Source organism: Zootermopsis nevadensis, unplaced genomic scaffold (assembly GCF_977971745.1).
Source record: "Zootermopsis nevadensis isolate Lab colony 2312 unplaced genomic scaffold, Znev_1.0 Znev_ptg000049l, whole genome shotgun sequence".
NCBI classification, from domain to species: Eukaryota; Metazoa; Arthropoda; class Insecta; order Blattodea; family Termopsidae; genus Zootermopsis; species Zootermopsis nevadensis.
Genome location: NW_028259181.1, coordinates 155,279 through 177,011, shown reverse-complemented (window position 1 = coordinate 177,011; position 21,733 = coordinate 155,279). Strand labels below are relative to the sequence as shown.

Sequence of the window (21,733 nt, the reverse complement as noted above, 5' to 3'; positions counted from 1 at the left end):
TGAGCTTTATGGTCAATCAATCTTTCAGAAACCACTTATCAACCTTCTTGAACTAATGCATTTTCCAACTCAGGAAATAAAACGTTCTGAAATGTATCAAATCTGGAGCTAATTTAAATTCAAGAAGACAATACTGCTAGTGCACCATGAGAAGTCTGCTGGGAGTGAGGTGGACATAAGTGGTTATGCTATACCCTTTAATAAAATATGTGTCCACACATGAAACACAATATACTGCACGAAAGCAGAAATATGCAGAGAGCACATGCAAGTAAGATCACCCACTGTACCACTCCTGTTTCCCAGCAGACTTTTTGCAGAGCATTTACAGTAATTTGTTCACAAAATTATTTTAAAAGCGTACTCTTTCTTCGGAAAAACCCAAGCACCTAGCAATTTTTAACACTACTAATCTGCAAATACTATAAACTCAAACTTACTTTGTGCTATGTAACGTAAACCCATGATCCGCATTAGCAACTGCTTCACTCATTCTACTCAGCTACATCACACCACCTCTTTAACACCTGCTAGGCATGTTTCTGTTAGACTAGAGAAGATAAATACTTTCACACTCATACCAAGCCACTCTCAATTATTCATGATGCTACTTGTGCATGAGCAATGTCAGTAACAAATACTGGGATGCAAATAAGTGTGCTACATAAGCAAGTACAGCAAAGAATGTTACTGAAAATAATCAGGGTATGTTACACATTGCACTGATTTGCACATTAGCCTATTTGAGATGGCATAAGTCAGCAGGATCACTTGTGTTCGATTCCCAGGAAAGGCAGGGCTATATTTCTACATCACCACATCCTGATTAACTACAAGGCCAGCGCAGCCTCTTATTCAATCAGTACGTGCAAAAAATTAGTACATGATGCAAAATATAGATCTCATTAAGATCTACATTTTCTACACAAGAAGTATGTTAATATGGTGAATATTTTACAAAATACAGACACATTATTTCTCAATGGGTGCAGCGTGATGTGTGTAGTGCAATTAGCTTTGCAAAAATACATCTCTATCTGCAATAAAGTAAAATCAATACAAGTAGGCATATAACATAGTAGGGAACAGTGGAAAATACATGTATGCTACCATTTCACACTTTTTAAGCTAACTCACAATTGCAGAACGAAACATTTGTAAATACTCAGCTAATACATGTGAACCAAAATACTGTGCTATAAAACATTAACTTTTATAGTAAACAAAATTTAATGGCATAAGCTTACCAGATGACGAGTGAACTCCTCGATTTTTCATTCAGCTTCTGTTGGTCCCTGAAAACAAATTACAACCACTGATAAATATTGTATCATGTCCTTAATATGCTCCTTCGTAAAATAAACACAAGACTACATTCCAACTTCCTGAGACCATATGAACAGGATAGCAATGTATTAACTGTCTGATGTGTATTCAGGAGGGATCTAATTTAAATCACGGCTGGAGTAACAGCTATACTACTTGAGATTCACATGGTGATAAATATGATGGTAGTCATCTCATAAAATGCAGCATAAGGTAGTATGGTAGACATTGAATGCTGGAATAGTACTTTAACACTTCTTGTTGACATTTAAATAGCCTGCTGCTCTGCTTTCACTTACATAATTTGTTATTAACAACTTAAAATATAAAGGCTAAGTAATGACAAGTTTATCTCCTTGTTGATCACAACAGAAATCTTATCTCAAAAATAAGATCTCATATTCCAAAAGACAAGACAAGACATGAAAACTAAATGACAGGATTGGTGGATTAGTGAGTGTGGTCACTTTCAAAATATTTGCCTCTACCTTCACACACACATTCAGCCTCTGACATGCCCAAAAGCACTGCTAGAAATCAATTCCTAAATGTCTTTACATCTTATAATAATTTCAAATGATACCCTTTCAATATGTTTAATTTTAGAAATATGAACATTAAAAGGTCACCAGGGTCAAATCAGATGACTCACCAAAAATCAGTTTTCTCAAGTGCTCTATCTGAATACACTCTTATTAACTCAAAATCCCCCTCTCCAGCTATAGGTTTAGTTTTTTTCAATGAATATATTGCCATAAACTTTTCAAAACTTGTAGGTATACTGGCAGACTGTTCTGAAGGAACTAATCCAAAACGAAAAACTACTTTGATATTAAAAAAGCAAATATGACTTCAACCTCTGATTTTGAGCACTGAGCCCTTCTTCTGGTCTTCCAGACCAGGGCTGTGGAGTCAGAGTCGGAAACAATTTTAGGTGGAGTTGGAGTCGGTAAAAATGTACTGACTCCAACTTCGATATAAAATCTTAAGAAAATATTATTTTAACGCTTTTGCTACCGTGTGAGCCGCTGGTGGCCTCACTTATGGAGATTCAATGACGTGTTGAGTCACATGGTGTGGGAATAATTCTTTGTAACATTGGCTCTGGTACCTTAATAATATAAACTGTCTACAAATCAACCGATTTCTGCAATAACCATTCGACTTATATTTAAATATAGGTTATAAGTCTAAAAAGTAGCCTGATGATTCACGTGGTGGTGATGAAATCTCTTATGGTACAAATTTACCATTTAAGTAGGTTTATCATTATTAATACATATGGAGGTTTTATGAAGGATTCAGAGGTTTTAGTACCGACTCCACAGCCCTATTCCAGACTGTGTATTTCTCCACTGAAAACTTTGGCATTTTATTTCAAGCCATACAGAAAGATCATGCCTCATCAAAAATATAGTGACAAACATTTCTCAGTATTTGTTACTTTCTTCCAAATTTAAGAAAGTTTTTTTAAGGCCACCACACCTTTCATCATCTGCAACATCATCCCTTTTGCCTTGAAATAATTCAACCCACACAAAAGCCAGTATTCTCACAACTGCTTTTAATAAATTTGCTGTTAACACTTTGTAAAATTGAAACATATTTATTTCAAGTTCGACAAAATTTTAGAACTGATGCTATTCGAACAATCATTAGAGGCATAGCCTAACAGCACAAAGGAGGTGGTGACATGAACCCCACAAATATTAGACGTGACTCTTAGAAACTTACTAAATTACGCTCAAATATAAAATTCTAATAAGAGGCAACACAGAATTCAAAACTGATTTTTCTAGTATCAAAATTAACTATTTATTAGAAATGAAATTACATGAAGCTGAAGACAATAATGAAAATGCAGAGTATAAGTACAGATGAGCATACAGACATGACAGCAGATGCGAGCATTTAGTGAATACAAAGATACATTCCCTAATTTCCAGAATATTGTGAGCTCAACAAATCTCAGTCTTTTAAGATGTTCTGATATACTATAAAACATCAACTAAAGTGTTTATGTCAATCAGGCATTTACCTCAGTGCTTATACTTTGAACAACTGAATCTGCACAATGGAATTAATGAGTACAACTTGTAATATTATGAAGAGATTCCACTAGACACTTATTACACTTAAAATTGTCAAAATTTCCTTTTAAAGGAAAATTCATAGTGCCTATAAAACCAAAAACTTAGACATTTTAGTATTATGACAGAACAATCAAATAGTTCTGCCACATGTTAACAATTTATTGTCCCTGTTAGAATCCCAAGAACTGTTTGGCATATGACTGTTGAATCATACTTTCATGGACATGCATGCAAACACACATATACATTTTTTTAAGAAATTGGCAATACTAATGAGTTTGTACATGTTGGATCATGTGGCTATGTACATAACTGTGAAAACTCAGATTTCCTGCCATACAATATTAATTGAGAACTCCTCATCTCAAGTGCCTCTGTTAAATGGGAGGGTATGTTATGCCTTAAAAACAAAGTTATAATCCTTTAAATATAAAAAGGAAGATACTAAACATATACATAATTAATTTACTTCAAAGCTCATCAATGACCAAAAACAAATGATAATTCACTAAAAAATCCAACTAATAACCTCAGATTATCTTCTGTGCATACACTTCTGTTTTGGACTAAAATCAGAACTGCAAAAACTTTTATTTCAACAAAGATTAATGCAAAAATTAATAGTTTAACATTTCTTTTACCTTCGTTTGATATGTAATTCCATTACATAGTTTTCTAGCAGAGAAAATAAAAATGGTAAATATTTACAAACAAAATCTAGAATAGTTGGTAAATGCAATAAACAAAACTATAAACTTGTGTTTGGCAGAAAATTTGTTATAATTGGTCATAATTGTTTTTCTTACCCTCCCTCATTAAACACAATTAATAATCATTCTACAATAAAAAGTAAATAAAGTAAAACTATCCCACTACACACCATACACGTGCTTGAGGGGAGAGTAAATAAACCTCATACTCATTCTTTCTCAACATCAGCACTAGATGTGGTGAATGGTCAGCATCACAGCCCAGCCGAGCTTTACCCCTAGGAAACGACCATGATACCCACTGAATAAAAGGCTGAGTGGGCCCCAGAGCCAGTCTGGACATAGAGACTAGAAAAAAACCCTGTGCCCCAGTCAGAGATCAAACCCTGATCATCCAGTCTGTAGCTACTCACTATTCTGACTGAGCTACCCTGCCACCCAATCATTCTACAATCCTTAATTTAAGCCACCTAATGTCAGCTGCTGTTCTTATATGGTGTTATAATAAAAGCATTGGCTTTATTACATTACAAATCATTTTACATAAAGTGGTAATAATTTTGGCTGGTATATTACTTGTTATCTTATCTTCTTATAAACCTGTGAACCATAGTTCTATGAGTCCTTTTCATCAGTAAGGAGAAAAATAATTAAAAGAATGAGATCAAAACCTTACAGTAATGAATCAGGATCACAGATTTATGAACTCAGTGTCCCTCTGTGCGTACTAATATAAGTGACTGGCAAGAAGGTTAATAAAAACCAATTTCAATACAATTTAGGCACACACATGAGAAGAATAAAAATGAGACTGCAACCAAAAATACCAATACTGTATTTTAATTTGACCAATCCTAGCCCTTATTTTCCATCTAAAAGCATTTGACCTATAATAATATATCACATCACAGAGAAATAGTTTTACTGATACATCAATTGCTTAAACATTACAAGATTATCACATGTGTACTATCTCTGCATTCCAGGATAACATTGTGATATCTTGTTCAAACACATGTCAACCTTATGCACCCCACGGTACCGCATTCCATCCAGTTCCCTAAACAAGTCACATTAACAGAATATCACACCTAAAACATTACTTGTGATACATGTGAAACAGGGTGACAAATATTAAAAAGATTTTTATTTATTATTAGTGTTCTGTCTGACGACAGGTCCATATGAACAGGATCCTTCCATCCTTTTCTCGGACTGGGCCCTGTTCATATACGTTCTTGGCAGATGACCCAGAAGTGTTTTGCCATTGCCTTCTTCTGTGTGTGTGAATGGAGTAATTGTTGGGATGCCACGGAGAAACCGGGGGAGCCCCCGGAGGAAAACTCCGTGATGCCTAGACCAACATAAGTTATAAATCTGAGCACCACCGGGAATTGAAACCGGGACCCTAGGTTTACAAGGCTAGCGTTCTGACCGGTAGTCCACATTGGCGGATCTTGCTGCACACAAAATGTTGGAGTTAAAAAAAATATTATGCACCTATACCAAATGGTAGATGGTTCATCAATTAATAGGTAAGAATCTGGATAGAAACGGCCATCACCCTTCTTAAGTTTCTGCCCCATTACTTTTCTCAGGAGAATACAGAAATGCACAGAAAACATCAGTTAGAGCAGCTAGTCTCTAGGCTGTTTTTTCATGACCGGATTACGACACCAATCGTATCTACGGATGTTGAATTCTGTTTTTTAGGGCTGATCCATGTTTCAGTGTGTGATATATTACAGGTTCTAAGGTGAGCTGTTCGTGACGAGTTATTTGGAGTAATATTATAAGAAATTTGAGTGAATACATAGCGTTTAAGTGAGGTTATGTAGCGGACTTTAGTGAATAGGCGGAGACTGAGTCGGTATTCAGAAGGCGGTGATCAGTGCTGCCAACTGGCAGATTTCGCTTTGTGGACCTGTGGTACAGTACTTGGTTCCTCACAATATTCTTCTTCGGAAACTTAGTAACTTGGGACTATCCCCTAGCTATGTTGATTGGTTCCATAGTTATCTTTCTGACAGACAATCCCTTGTTCGTATTTCTGGAACTCTTTCGTTTCCACATCGTGTTAAGTGTGGAGTGCCTCATGGTTCCACCCTAGGCCCCTTTCCTGTTAATATATTTATCAATGATATTTGCGACTCCATACATAATTCTCACTGCTTTTTACTTGCTGATGACTTATTAAAGATATTTCGTAGTATAAGTGATGTGATGACTGCAAACTGTTACAGCAAGACATCTGGTCCATACAAAACTGGTGTCTTGTTAATGTATGCAACTTAAATTTAAGTAAAACGACTGTTATATCATGCACCCGAAAGACAAACAGTATTTACTTTAATTACAAATTGTGTAACAACCTGGTGGCACACTTCCAGTATGTTAAAGATCTTGGCATTCTACTGGACTGTAAACATTTTAACAGCTTATCAACTATATATTCTCACAAAGCTTCAAAATGCTTTGTTTAATTCGGTACATTGCTTCCTTCTCCACCCTTGATAGCCTTTTGGTTTTGTACAGTACTTTAGTTCGTTCTAAAATTGAGTATGCGTCTGTTGCTTGGAACTCTATTACTAATACTAACTCCTTTCAGTTGGAAAGGATACAAAGAAAATTTGTAGCTTTATGTTATAGTAGATTTTTATTGGCATTTGTGCATATAATTATGACGATATTTTAGTCAGATTAGAATACATATCGTTGCATTTAAGAAGGAGGCTTCTGGATGCACTTTTCCTTGTTAATGTCCTTAAAGGCAAAATTAGTTGCTCGTCAGTTTTTGATACAGTTAGTCTCTGCATACCCACTAGGTCTATCAGAGACTACTCTACCTTTAAGGCACAACGTAATTTTAAAGCCAGATGTGTTTCTGCTGCCAATGCAGTCTGTAGGAGCATCAACATCATTAACGAAGATCATATTAAGCTTATTGATGTCAGTTATCGTTTTAAACAATAATCATTGTTCTTTTTTATTGTTTAATTAGTATATCTTATTATTATGACTTTTTCCACATCCTAATTGTCTTCTGACTGTGGTATGGATCCATGGAATATAAATATATTATTATTATTATTATTATGTATGTTGTCTATGTTTTGTTTAAAACTGACGTGATTTTAATTTAATTATTATTTTACTTAGGCACATTATTTAGCTAATTTACTTGTTAATTATTTTGCAATAAATTAATGAATTATTATCATTATTAATATTGTACATTTTAGTTCACTGTTTGTTTGTTTTTGTATTGTTGTTAGTGCTTGACTGTTAATGGCCTTTTTGGCTGTTGTCAAGCACTTAAATAAATGAAATGAATTTCAACACATAAGAATTTTGTATACAATAAGCTAGAAGTGTATGTGGCGTTTCTTAAACACCTGGACAAGTTATGGCACTAGTGATGGAAGACAGCACCAGATATTTCATGCACAGTTTTATAAATGAGAATACTCAAACTTGCATTAAGAAATTCAGTGTGGACAAAATATCTGAACGCAAATCTTTACAGTGAAAAGAAATACATTTCTCATTATTTATGAATAAATAAACTACATTTATGTCAAATTGTACCTTAATTCACAAAACCTTGATTGCTGTGTAAACCTCAAATCCTACTTAATTAAGTAACCTGAAACAATAAATTCTGTGAACAGATAAACCAATTCTATAAGTAAAATCTTAAGGGCAAAGGCTGAGAGATAGTGAGAAAACATTGAGTGCCAAAATATTAAAGTAAACCTGCTCAGTAAGCACCTTTCTGGGAAGTTAATACATTTATTAGTGCAGGTACTCACATTAGATATGTGTCCTTCACGCCAATTTTCTTATATAGTTCACAGCCCAACTCATAGCTGCATCATAACAATGCAAGGAACGTCAATATTAAAATCTCATTTATACTAAATGTGTCTGAATACTACACTGAAGAAATCTCAGTCCAGACAACAGCTATACTCGTACGGATCGTTCCTGGTTTTCCTCAGTCAATGAAAATATTGGATATTGTCCTAAGTGATGTAAAATGTTCTTCCTTGTACACCATTTACAGTGCATCATTCACTGATCGTCTTATCACAAGAAGCCACATAATCCCGAGTTACTGATATTGTTGTAAATAAACCATAACGCTGAATGGGGCAAACCAACAGATTAAGCAATGTAACACAAAATAACATTACTGGGTAAAAACTCAGGGCACTCTGAAATAAATAGCCCACTCTTCTCTGTCATTCCGGCGCATGACACACAACTATATGAACGTTGTGATTTCAGTCACTATATTCACCAACTGAAACTAAGAGAAGATAAATGTGATTTGAGACTGCTGTAACCATAAATATTGCAACTGTGTTTGTTGAGGTAACTGTAAGTAGTGATACAGGCAGTTGAAATTAACGGAGAATGAAAAATATTAAGAACTGATGGTTTTAACAAAACTAATAAAAAGCCAAAGAAATTTTTAAGATAACTACTGGAACTGAAACAGCCAAGATGTCCTTGGAAGGACATCTGACACAGGAAGAGACTGGAATGACATTTCATATTTGTAAATGTGAGATTCCAGACTGTAGTACACTTTTATGCAACACCTTGAAGGTGCATTAGTTTCAAATGATGTACAGAAAATAGAGGGACTTTCACTATGATAAATTTGAGGGGGTCTCAGCATTTTGAGGACGAAGCCAATCTTTTTGGAGAAAATGCTGTGCAAACTTGTAGGGAGATACAAGCTTCTAAGAAGCATTTACTCCATCAACACAGCTTATGATGTAGGCAGTATGTAACTCTCAAATGTAAGCATTTACTTGCACATTTACATGATGTGACAATCTAGAATATCAATACCGAGTTCCACTGACTGGTCACATATGAAATTGTAGAAATGTTGGTTAACGGATGATGTAAGTATAGTATGCAACTGTAATCTTGAGACTTGCAAGGAATGCAGGAAGTCTGAAGCGTTAAAGGCAGACGCTATCTTTTCTCCTTCCTCCTTCACCCCACTAGTCTCAACATTAGTCTTACACTGTAGATTGCTTCTAAAATTAAATAAGATATCTCACCTGGTCTTTGAATGGTGCAGCAAGAGGTTCACATTAAGTGGGTCACTTGATTCTTACACCATTGAGTTCAAATTCTGTTCACAAAAAGAAAAAAACAGCAGTCAGTTCCTTGCAGTTGTTTGCTCAAAAAACACTTCACACTTCTTATGGAGTGTTCACACTATAATGACAACTCAAGTTTCAAGCAACTGTTCTTGCAATCTGCATTTCACATTCAACAGAAATATCCAGTCCATTCCGGTTGACTTAGATGCCACCTGCTGTTAAGTCCTGTAACTAATCTTTTTCAACTCACTGCTAGTCACACCTTGACCTCAGTTGACAGTTGCTTGTTTACCTGTGGACATTTCACCTGCTTCAGTAGGAATAGTCTATCTGGAATATAATTTAATGATGAACACAGCAACCAGAGTTGGTTCAGTAAGACTACCAGGAAATTTCAAGTCCGGTGTGACCTGTTTTGGTTGCGTTTCAATTGCATCCCTAAATACTAAACACCAAACACAAGTGACTTTCAAGTAAGAAAATGGAGCACAAGAATAAAGCAAAATATACATGGCAATTTAGCTCTTCCCTGGTCCTTTATTTACTCAATTAGTTGTTCACTGTAGTTTGAGACAATACTTAGTAAGACTTTGGGTAAACTGCTTGACTTCTTCCCGGCTGCATTTGAACTGCACGCTCTCCCAGTGAGATAGGGTTTGCAGAATGACAATGAGTGTGACCGTCCACATGGCTGGTTAGTATATCTGTTATGGGCACTGTCAAATTATTATTGCAATAATTAAAATGATTAAGGTAGAAAACGAGTCAGGACACCAGGAAATAGCCCATTATCGCAGTATATCACTGCAGCTAACACAGAACTAGAACATCGGTACACCGCTGATAATAACACAGTGGGCCAACGGAACAACTGTATACAAACAGACATGAAAAATAATTTATGATAATAATAAATGGTCATCTGATAAGAATCCATGTTTAACTCTCCATGTAAAGCTGGTCCCAAGTTTTCTTTAGGATTGATAAAGTAGAAACATCAGAGCTACATTACACATGGCAATAATAGATTTTATACAACACACAGGCCATTCTATATTTTAAATTATTGATTTTAATTGCGTAATGTTTTGATTTTAATATTGAAACATTCTGCATTACTATTATTGTGAGGGAAGAAACTGCCTGTCTGGAAATGCATCCGATAGAAACCTGATATTACAGCCCACAAATAATGCGAAGCAACACACAATATTAATCTAGTGTCTGAGTGAACCAAATATCTCTGAGATAAGTGTGTCCCAGTGTCATTTTGTCCACCATAAATCCCACATGGACTGCCTTGGGTTTCAACCCAGGCTCCCACATTGAGAATTCAATTACTAACCACGAGCTCTGGCATGAACCAAGCAGCTGTGAATTTTGTCTTAGGTCAGTTGATGAATACAGCCTGCCATGATGGAATTATGCTTTTGGGAATAAATTGAGAATTCAATAAAAAAAATTTCAGATGATCTGCCACATCAGGTGGTTAAACGAAACTGATGTCTCAGGGACCATCTCTGTTCCCATCATGAGTATTCTGATGTAACCAGATTATCTGGTTTGTGGTTGTCTCTCATATATACACCTGCCCGGCCAGTGCTCATGGTTGGACCCTGGCCAATCACAGCTGGTGGGCAGAGTCAGAAGTTTGTGCTTTTTGGTCCTGCTCTCCATTGGTGTTAAGCCCCAATTTTTTGTCAGTTTGTCCAACACACACTCTGCCGCATTTACAGGGAAAACAGTATATTCCAGGGACCCTCAAGGTTGCAAATATAAACTAAATGTATCTTCAATCTTAATCTGTTCTGTGTAATATACAGTCCGCAAACCAGGAGAAAATCCCTGCTAGGAATTCGTTAAACGCGCATGCACAAGATTTCGTGGCGAGTGACAACCCATCCTAAAAGCATTCGTTCCACAACCACTGAACGAACAACAGACGACAGGCTTTCATGTGTTCTAATGGGTACAGCTTTAAGATTACCTCACAGTGGCACAGTGATTTAATCTAGAATATTATCGCAACACCGCAGAACATATTAGAGGTGCGCTCACTACACTCTACTCTTAACTGCTTGATGTTTTCAGTCTGTGTGTAGTAGCCTTAAACTCTGATGTATCGCACTTCCCACCAATAGCAGCCCTCTAGTCCAGCAGGCAGTAAACATTCCCCCCGCACCGCACCAGAAACGACATCCCCCCCGCAGGGCTTTTCTCCTGGTCTGTGGACAGTAGTTATCACATATCACATTATTTTGATCACTGATGTATATTACCGTGGCAGACAAGCAAAATTACACTAGCTAACACATAATCCTTTCCTTAATACTTCTTGGTAAAGCCTGAGAATGGTTAAATATGGTCGAAGCCTGCAGCCATTTATATAATAAGTAACTTGTTACTTTCTTGTATTTTATCAAACATAAGTAATAAAATATATAACTGACTGTGTGGGGAAAAATAATAAGCACCATTCCCCAACATTATAATTTGCAATGCATATATCAGATCCAAGCTTAAAAACTAATGTAGGATTGTGCATGGGTGCTGCTAGTGGATTTTATCCAGAGAAGGTGACAAAATGAGAAAATCTGCAATACATATAATACAAGTCACATTAATACGTACTGAAATGTCCTTACTCAAGTGTTTATAAGACAAGAAAAATGTCATGTCTCTGAAAACATGACGATAAAATTTTATCTTCACTGTAAAACAAAGACTAAGCTCATGAAAATTAAACAACTCTCTGTGTTGTGTTTAACTCTGAATGTTCAATACAGTCTATCTCAGAGTTCATCATCCAACCTCACTCACCCGTGTAATTCACAATATGAACGCAGATGTGTCAACATATAATTCCAGGTCCACACAGCAATGAGTATGAAAATGTGTTTCTTGTGGTTTGCTGTGCCATGTAGTCTAGTAGAAGTTTACACACATTTCATCCATCATCATCTCCCTCATGACGGAGGTAGCAAACACCTCTGAAACGTCTGTAATGTTCTACCACATGATGGCATTACAACCCACAGGACAGCTACCTTCTTAAAAGGTATGTTTAAACATTTTCAACATGTTAAGTGGATCCCATGTCACGGCCAATATCCTGCGGAATGAGAGGACGTCCAGATATAGAATAGCTACAGATATATTGGACGGCAGGTGGGGTGCTACAAGCGCCTCACTGGAAAAGTTCTAATATGTTAAAAAATGTTAGACATGTCTAATTTCTTTAGCAGCTGAGCAAATTCTCAGTTTCTACAAAAGACTGTACTTACAAGGTGTTAACAACCCATTATGTTATTGATATCACTGTCTGCAATTCACAGTCACGAAAATTATTATATGCATGAACCAAATGTGAATGTTGAATCTTACCTTGTGCACCATACCAGAGTTACAGTGCACAAATATCAGCCAATCAGAACACCAACATTTACCTTATTATGTAACTTTTAAACAACATGGCCCTCAGGTTCAGCTCCGTTTCTAAAAGTAATAGAACGTCCAGAGATAGACCTTATTCTCATCCAACACATAATATTGCAAATTTTTGTACTGACCTTGAAAGTGCCACCAGTCTTGTGAGGCTGAGTGCCTGGTAACTGAGGGCGAGCATCCACACCAAAATGGTCTTCATCATCATCGACAATGCTGTCATCGAGAAGCAGCAAGTATGGCAGAAGTACCCCGGTGTCCTGTAGTATAAATTAGAAGCATTAATGGTATGGAACAGAGAGCTTAGTGCAGAATGAAGCTTGACACAAAAACCCCTGGGTTCAAAAGACCCTTCAATTTTCAAGAGAATATGTACAAGGATCATGAAATAAAGTCTTCTGTGTAAATATAACTGTAGAGCTCTCTGTAAGTGTTTTGCTATGTCACATTTAGTGGACGGGACATTTCAAGTTGTCCGGTCATGGTCTTCTGAAATTCTGACCTCCCAGCAAGTTTTCCAGTGTCTTCCTAACACTGTAAGTGAATTTCTACTATGTAACTACTGCCAGTGCTTCCAGATTTATTGCACATGAGATGTTTCATTAGGAGAAGCCATTCCCAGAGGGGCACAGGGCCTGAGTAAAGCAGTCTATGTGGGTCCATTCTGTAAGATTGGTCACATTACACTACGCATGTTTTCTTGTCTCTATCCCACGATTACAATTAAACTAATATGCTATGCATTTATTTTCTATCTATAGGATGCTTAATTTGTTCAGCATGATATATATTATGCTTCATAATGTCAAAATGTGGGCTTCTGAACACTCACCCCACCCTACAGATAGTCCTCTGCTAGGAACGTAAACCACACTCTATTCATTTATTTACTTATGTTAAAGAATAATATCTAGAAACTTTACTGAAAGCCTTAAAACTGTGCACTGAGTTTTCTTATTAATACAGTAGGGTCCCAATTATCTGACTTTCGGTTATCTGACAATCCATTTCATAAGCGTGATATCTCAGAATGCTTCATTTTATCAGCTGTCAACTCAGTATGCAGCAGAATGAATTACACTTCCTGACCGAGCCCTTCTCCATTTGTGAAATCAGTTTCTTCAGAATGCCAACATTATTGGTTTTAGAAAGAATATGAGTGCTACCCTCATCTCTTTCTTCAGTTCTCTGAATTATCAGACATTTTTAATTATCTGATCTTCCTTACATCCTGTTTAGATTCGATAATCGGGACCATAAACAAAGTAGTTTAGAACTTAAACATTTATATTTTATGGTAACAGTTGTGGGCAGAAGAAAACAAAACAGTGTAAAATGGATGCCTCATTTTCCTTGGAACTCATTCTTACATCACCTGAACGTATTTTGGTGTCACTCATTACGAGATTCGCCACTCCTGGTAGGAGGTGTTCGAGCAAAATCACATTTGTTTTCAGAATTTAACTGCAAAAGAAGATTTAATTTCTCTCTTCCCCATTAGAAAGATACATCTCAAATTAGATTTCAAAGAAGGTTTCTCATTTTTGTCACTTTTATGAAACATAAATTTCCAATCTCTCTCCAAACGCTGAGACTCACTCAAATATCATCTGCTGGTTGTTTTCTCCTTCTGCTTCAAAAGGAGTAGCTCTCAACATCTCAAGCATCAAAACAGCAAGGCTCCACCAATCAGCTGTCTGAAACAATCCAAATTAGAACAACAGCTGCAATCAGTCACTTTCATTTCTTCACACCTTCCTCACAGACACTCACAACAGCCACCAGAAACAGAAAAATTTAGGATACGAACAAACAGAGTTCTTTATTTTTGCATTCGATTTTAAATTAAACATTTCTAAGAACAAACAGTTCCTTTCTTCATAAATCAAGATGACAGGTATTGTAACCAGACAAACTATGCTGACTTTTCTATGGTTTTCCTTGAAAATTTTTATTCATTAGTCACTCTCTTAACTTAACTTTTCATTTAATATTACAAAATCATACTATATTTATATTTGACGTTGATGACCTCAGCAAATGTGTGAGCATTGTTAACAAATATGATGAAAATCCAATCCCGGGTTCTTCAATGTGGATGGACAGACAGCCAACTAACACAAACAAACATACAAGCTAGCAGGAATATTTTTGCAAATTTCACTTGTTGACATGTTAATTGATGACTCTGGTATGTACTTATTACACTGCTGCAAGCTTAATTCTTCTTCTTCTTCTTATAGCACAACAGCCCAAAGTCAAGCCTTGGCCTCCTCCGATGTGGGAGGTTTCTTTGTCTCTGAATTGTGCATTTATTAGTAGTGAGTGACAAGTCCACTAAATCTGCACAATTTCTATTCAATCCTGATTTGACTGCTAGAACCATTTAGCAGTGAACCGACAGAGACTTAGGTGAGAAATGCCCGCTGAATTTTGCCTCCAAAACATCTCGTTCATACTTTATAAGACAGAATATCAATATCTGAGTACTTTCTTCTATCTATAATTTCTTCCTGAGCTAAGAACACAATATCTTGTTAAGAAATCCTGGTTTCTTCTGTCTGAAAAGCTTCTGCATCTCTCAGTGTTGATCTTCTGTTATAATGCCATATGGACTTACAGGTGGATACCAATATTTCACAGAAACATACTTCCTCCATCTTCAGCCCAAAGAACACTAGAATCTACCTAGAAGTCCATATAGCATTACAACCTAGAAGACCATACTGTTGTTACAACCTAAAATATCATACAGCTTCTATATGTGATTATGTAAGTGTGCATAAGCTCTTCTGTCATCTGCTGACAGTCCAGCCCAATAATTCATGGCTTATCAACAATGAAAATGGGCAAATAAAGAGAAACATCTGTTTTCGTAACATAACTGAACAACAGGTTAAAATAAAAATAACCTGACAATTTCAAAATATCATCAGATCTGAAATTTGAATAAAACAGTGGTTCCTTAATGGATTTGTGTTCTATAATTTTTCACACACAAAGCAATAGCAATTAAATGACTTTTACTCAATTTATCACCTTATTCACCACACATGCAAAATATTACAAAACACATGACAAGCAAGTCTGGTTAAAATCACATTTACACATATATTTACAAATATAAAATTAGATACAAAATATTTACTTAGAGTTCATATGATAATAGCATCATTTAGTCCTGAAAATAGAGGACATTAGTTTCATAATTAATTTCTGTAAGGAACAAAGATACAGGTTACAGCAATGACAGGCATGGGGTTTAAAATTAAATTGGTAGTTATAAGGATATTGGGCATGTAGGCATAGAAAAATATCTAATACATGAAATCACATACAAACAGAAAGATACAATACACATAGGAGGATAACCATTATTTCCTAACTAATATATTCTTTTATAAAATCAAAGTTAGCATGGAATAACTGAGCAAAATAAAACAGAATTGTATGTGTACAGTAAAATTACATATACAAAGAAGGCTATACATAAAATAGGACATCACATTCCCACAGTGTTAGTACCACTCTCCACAAAGGCTTTGTAAGTTTATAAAAGAATGGTTTCCTTAGTACATGTTGGTATCTCGTCGTCAGCAGACAGGCTGGCAAAATTATTTTAGGGTCTTTAATAAGTCCTTTGAAAGGGTTACAAAGTTCAAATATCTGGAAACAACAATAACAAATCAAAATGACACTCATGAGGAAGTTAGGAGGAGATTAAATTCTGGAAATGCTTGCTACTTCTCAGTTCAAAATATTTTGTCTTCCCGTCTGATTTCTAAGAACCTGAAAATTAAAGTATACAAAACAATAATTTTGCCAGTTGTTTTGTATGGGTGCGAAACATGGTCTTTCACTCAAAGGGAGGAACGTAGATTGCAGGTGTTTGAGAATAGGGTGTTGAGGAGGATATTTGGGCCTAGGAGAGAAGACGATGGGTTCTGGAGGAAACTACATAATGACGAACTTAAAAATCTGTACTCCTCCCCCAATATTGTCAGGGTCATTAAGTCGAGAAGAAAGAGATGGGTGGGGCATGTAGCGCGCATGGATGGGACAAGAGGTGTGCACTGGGTATTGGTTGGGAAACCTGAGGGGAAGAGACCGCTGGGGAGACCTAGACGTAGATGGGAGGATAATCTCAGGCGGGATCTATGGGAGATAGGAGTCGAAGGAGACTGGATTTTGTTGGCCCAGGACAGGGTCTGGTGGAGGGCTTTGGTTAATTCAGTGATGAACCTTCGGGTTCGGTAAGCCATCTAGTTAGGTAGTTAGTTATGGTTTCCTTAAGTTTTGTCTTGTGAAGCAGTGCTATTTGACAGAAGCAAGGCACAGAATATATATATATAGCACTTAAAAATAAAAATTTCATGTACGGAAACAATATCTGTATGTGACTCAGAAAAAACTTGTTCAACCTTATCTAAACTTCAAAGAATTCCTCAGTGTAATGATATTTACAGAAATGGCATCAATTCCAGTCCAAATCTCTATAACAAAATACAAAAATACTTTTAAAGCTTTGTTAAATGATATACTTTTAAAAATGTAAATATAATAACAAAAACCAGTATTATAAAAATTAATCACATTTGGGAAAGTTTTGGAAGGTACATTTATTGTTTTATGAAAAAAAGTGTCAATATTGCATACCAGTGTATAATGCTAGGAAAATGCATTACCAACATCAAACTTCATTAGAATCAGACCAAGTTCCAGAACACCCAATTACAGAACCAAAAACTATCAAATGTTAAAGAACATACCTGAAGTAATTTGTGTCTTACTGATATCCATCTGGCTTGGTCCATGGTTAACATCAACCAGACTACACAGCGCAACAACCCAGAAGACAGAAATCTTCATATTCACCTCTGTGAAAACCTCAAATCTTACATAATTAATTATGCTTCTCAGTAGTACAAAGAGTTTGTACAAGATAATAACCAAATTCTGTTGAGAAAATTAAATATAACTTTCAGAAATATTCAAAGAACTTAATCTGGGATGTGTACAAGGCGAACAGGATAGAAACTGCAGTGAAAGTTTTGTTGGTCTGGCCTGGTGCTTTCATACTCAAACACTTATGTACAAAGGCAACTACAGTATCACAATGCAAGGAACTATTGGTGAAACTACAGAGTGGGCTGGTGGTCAGAATGCAGTGTGAGAAGTGCCATTAAATGGGTAGTCAAGTACTATAAGGGACAGACTATTCCTATGGTAATCCAATGTTATTATTCCTATTAAGACTTACCACATAATACCCATAGTCCGCTTCTATCTGGCGTAGTTTCCATAGAGAGTTTAGAGTTTATTTACATTCCATGGATCCTTCTTAGGACTCAACCAAAGGATGTAGGACTTGTCATTTCATACAATATACATACACTTCACAACTTTCAACACAAGTACAAGAACGTATTTCACATAACAATGTACATAAATTTCAGATTCTGCAATACAAGAATGAAAAATAATTTTACAAATTAATATACATAAACCTCAGAATTTTAAATATAAATACAAAACTTGCTTTACATATATGTAGATTATGGATATAAAGTTTAAACATTTTCAGCAGAGATGAAATCATCTACAGAATAGAAGGAGTGAGTAAAGAGGTAATCTTTCAATGCAGGCTTGAATACCTGTATATCATAATTTAGACTTTTAATTGTTGGTGGAAGATTATTAAACAACTTGATACTTGTATAGTACACTCCTTTCTGATATTTAGTAAAGTTAGCATTTGGCACATATAGATCATGTTTACGTCTTGTATTTAAATTATGTACATCTGTATTTCTTTTAAATTTATCCATGTTTTCAACCACAAATGATAGCAAGCAGAGTATAAATTCACTTGCAAGTGGAAGTATATTAAATTTACGAAATAATTTTCTACAAGATACCCTGCTTTTGACACCAGCCATTATTCTAATTATTTTCTTTTGCATGTAAAAAACTTTATTACTGTCTGTTGAATTTCCCCAAAAGACAGTGATCCATCTGATGAAACGTTAGCTTCACCAGCACAGTTAACTGTTATATTGTAATTTGAGTACTATCATGCGCATGGCACGTGTGGCATGCCACACACGATCACGATACTGTTAGCTCGTCACCACACTTATTTGTGCTCTATTAAATTATGCGTAAAATGCTGAATATAACTAGATTTAATTACCGTCAAAATCAGCTTATCATTTATATTATGTAATTTAACGCGAAACATGGCCAACATAACCAATAATATTGCTAGTCAAAAAATCAAACACGATGTTATTATACTGAGCTGTATATTACATCACCGCACTTTTTAACGATTTTACATTATTAGCACATTTTTCTGCTTACAGTTTTAACTCCTACAATTCTCAAAAACAGATAATGAGCAACATTCATTCACCAACGAATCTATTTGTCATTTACTTCTACGCGCGAGCGACATGTTTTATTTTTTAATACCAACACAACAGCACAATATAGGGACTAGGAAGAACATTTAAGTCTGGAGTGGAATTTGAAACCACGAACACCATATCCAAGCGATCAAGACACACACCCTAAAATGACACATTAGATTAAAATACAAGGACTCTGAATGTGGATTAATTAAACATGAAACCCCTGAAATTTAAAGTGTTATGGTTTATTAAATGCAAATTCAATGCTCTAAATTCTCTTATTACGCCCACTAACTTCGTAAATTTGTTGAAACTGGGACGTCTTAATACATCTTGCAGCACGAACACAACTGAAGATTTACATGTTTTTGAGGGAAATCTATTTCTGTAAGTCGCTTCGAATATTTAGACCTGAGGCTGTCACAGATCCAACTACACTCTCATATTCTGTTAACTTAGGATTTTTTCTAAACTCTACTTGTGAGTACATTTCCAGGTAACGTTTCTCATAACAGAACATATATTATGACGCAAATTATAATATAATAATAGAACTAAACAAAATGTCTTTTTTAATCACAGAAGTTCTACACCAGTTTGTCTGCTGGGATTTAAAACTCTTGCCCAGTATGTATAAACAACTAATCTATGCGATTACAAACTGAAAACCAGTACCGAACATGAACATTACACTAACCCTCTCTGAAACATTCTCTTGTCTGTATGAACTGTATGGAACCGGAAATCGGATTCAGAATAAATTCAAACTTCTAAGCTAGAAGTAATTAGCAATTCAGACACTTCTTCTATATTTTTAGCAATGTGCATGAATTTTTCCATACAAAAAAAACAATATATCAAATTAGAGCTCGTGCAAAATGCAATGATTTTGCTATAGAAGTTCTCACAAATCTGAAATAGTGTGACATCTAGTGCTTAAACTCGTACTATAAGTAGATGTGGACGTTTGTGATATCGATTAGCCGCTTTCGCTTGCTAAAAATAAATTTAAAACCTGAAGTTGGCTGACATCTATTGGATATTTAAAGAAGTTACTGTATTTTTCCGTTCTCCATACGATTTTTGTGGGAATTTCAAATTTAGAGGACGTCACATGACTTGAAGGCGGCTGTATTCTATCATATAGCACCGTGTAGTCTGGTAGATATTGACCTACGAGTAAGATGACTTCAGCATCTAGCTCATGATAAGAACCAGTGGTTGGCTTTTGTGAACATCAAAAGTAACCTTCTCAAGAAGAATTCCCTATTTTAGGTGCAAGGTAGTGGTAGGGCCTCAGTTTAATCACGAACTGTGTGTCTTCAATTGATTCGTCCACTCGAGTGTTAGTGATGAACCATTGCAGTCCAACACATAGTCTTCTTAGCAGAGAGCTTGCTGATAGTTGTGATACTATCAGTACTCCATCACAAAGCACGTGTAATAGGTGAGATTGTATTCTAATGGTTTGTAATAATATTTCATCATTGTAACACAAATATTAAAGGTCAAATTATGACAAATGAACCGTTCTATGGTTCAAGTGTCTGTTAGCGACCTCTGTGGGCCAGCGTTTGAACTGTGTTTGCTCGGCCACGTGATGAAAAAAAAATTCATCACGTGGCCGAGCAAACACAGTTCAAACGCTGGCCCACAGAGGTCGCTAACAGACACTTGAACCATAGAATGGTTCACAAACATGCTGAAAGTTTTATGCTATGCATATATTTAACTTACCTCCTTGTTAAAAAATATGTATTTTCTGATATTTGATCATTATTATTAGCAGAACATTCATATGAGGCCAAAATGGACCGCTAGAAACAGAAGTATTACTAGAAAGTGAGAGGAAGAGACAAAAGGCTCTAGAACACCAGAATGCCATTCGCTTACAGGTAAAAAAAGTAAAATGTAATTAAATAATTTCAATTGTCATTATGTGTGTTGTAATTAAGGTGGAAATGGAGAAGCCTGTGCAGTAGAGATTTTTCAAAACAGATTAACACATCTTGTGTTGGCCTAAAACACATACGTAAATAAAACAATTTGGATAGTCTCAAATGTTCAGGAACAGAAACATACAAATTTTCTATGAAACGTTATTAATATTAATTATTAATATTAAATTATTACCTTTTGATACGCAATCCAAAGATTTCAATTGAACGCCGTGGGCGAGATCTGTCCCTCCATGTAATTTGGTCTACGCGTGATTGATTGATATTTTCTATAATTTATAGGCCGACTCACTAATGGAAACATTTCAGATAGCTACAATGAAATCGGAGTTTACACAGTTACATGGTAAGGAAATCCTGGATTTTCCAATATTCAACGTGAAAATATGAAGTTATAAAGTGAAATTTAAGAATGGCGAAAATTATAAGCTGAATTTGTTACGATGCAGGGAGGAGTATTAATTATCTAAACATTACGCAGTGTGTACTCTACAGTACGCACCGAAACAAATTGACTCTCAAGCGCTGCATGCTATATTCGGTTTTGCATAGTCATGAACTATGTTTGTGTTCCCGCGAACCTAAAAGTTTCCCCGTTCAATTAAGTTTCCGAGTTTCGCCAAGCGTGTTTACCACTCAACAACACATCAATTGTATGCGGAT

General features: G+C 35.7%; 1 protein-coding gene across 8 annotated transcripts; it reads right to left on the bottom strand.

Moving 5' to 3' along the window:
• Positions 1-955: 955 nt before the first annotated feature.
• Positions 956-20,620, bottom strand: LOC110833973 (uncharacterized). 8 transcript variants are annotated; one of them, XR_015538696.1, is made up of 9 exons: positions 18,893-20,620; positions 17,960-18,158; positions 17,469-17,655; positions 14,299-14,396; positions 12,825-12,959; positions 12,076-12,367; positions 9,211-9,284; positions 1,248-1,295; positions 956-1,037 (listed from the first exon to the last, which is right to left on the bottom strand). XR_015538696.1 is itself a non-coding variant. In XM_087360820.1 (7 exons), the coding sequence occupies exons 3-6, from the start codon at positions 17,520-17,522 to the stop codon at positions 9,253-9,255; spliced, it is 297 nt and encodes a 98-aa protein (XP_087216946.1). In that variant the 5' UTR covers positions 17,523-17,655; positions 17,960-18,158; positions 18,893-20,616; the 3' UTR covers positions 6,767-8,441; positions 9,211-9,252. The 8 variants fall into 8 exon arrangements, 4 of the variants coding, with proteins under 4 accessions (XP_087216946.1, XP_087216948.1, XP_087216945.1 ...); XR_015538697.1 differs by lacking the exon at positions 12,076-12,367 and having other exon boundaries at positions 964-1,037; positions 9,211-9,262; positions 18,893-20,616; XR_015538698.1 differs by lacking the exons at positions 956-1,037; positions 1,248-1,295; positions 12,076-12,367 and adding an exon at positions 6,767-8,441 and having other exon boundaries at positions 18,893-20,607.
• Between the last annotated feature and the right edge of the window lie 1,113 nt (positions 20,621-21,733).

What these genes read in the sequence shown, in the direction of transcription:
- LOC110833973 (XM_087360820.1), bottom strand. Translation starts at nt 17,522, where the DNA reads ATGTTAACCATGGACCAAGCCAGATGGATATCAGTAAGACACAAATTA. An exon ending in TAAGACACAAATTACTTCAG is followed by an intron (nt 14,397 to 17,468) that starts GTATGTTCTTTA and finishes GGATTGTTTCAG; the next exon opens with ACAGCTGATTGGTGGAGCCT. An exon ending in AACCAGCAGATGATATTTGA is followed by an intron (nt 12,960 to 14,298) that starts GTGAGTCTCAGC and finishes TTTATACTACAG; the next exon opens with GACACCGGGGTACTTCTGCC.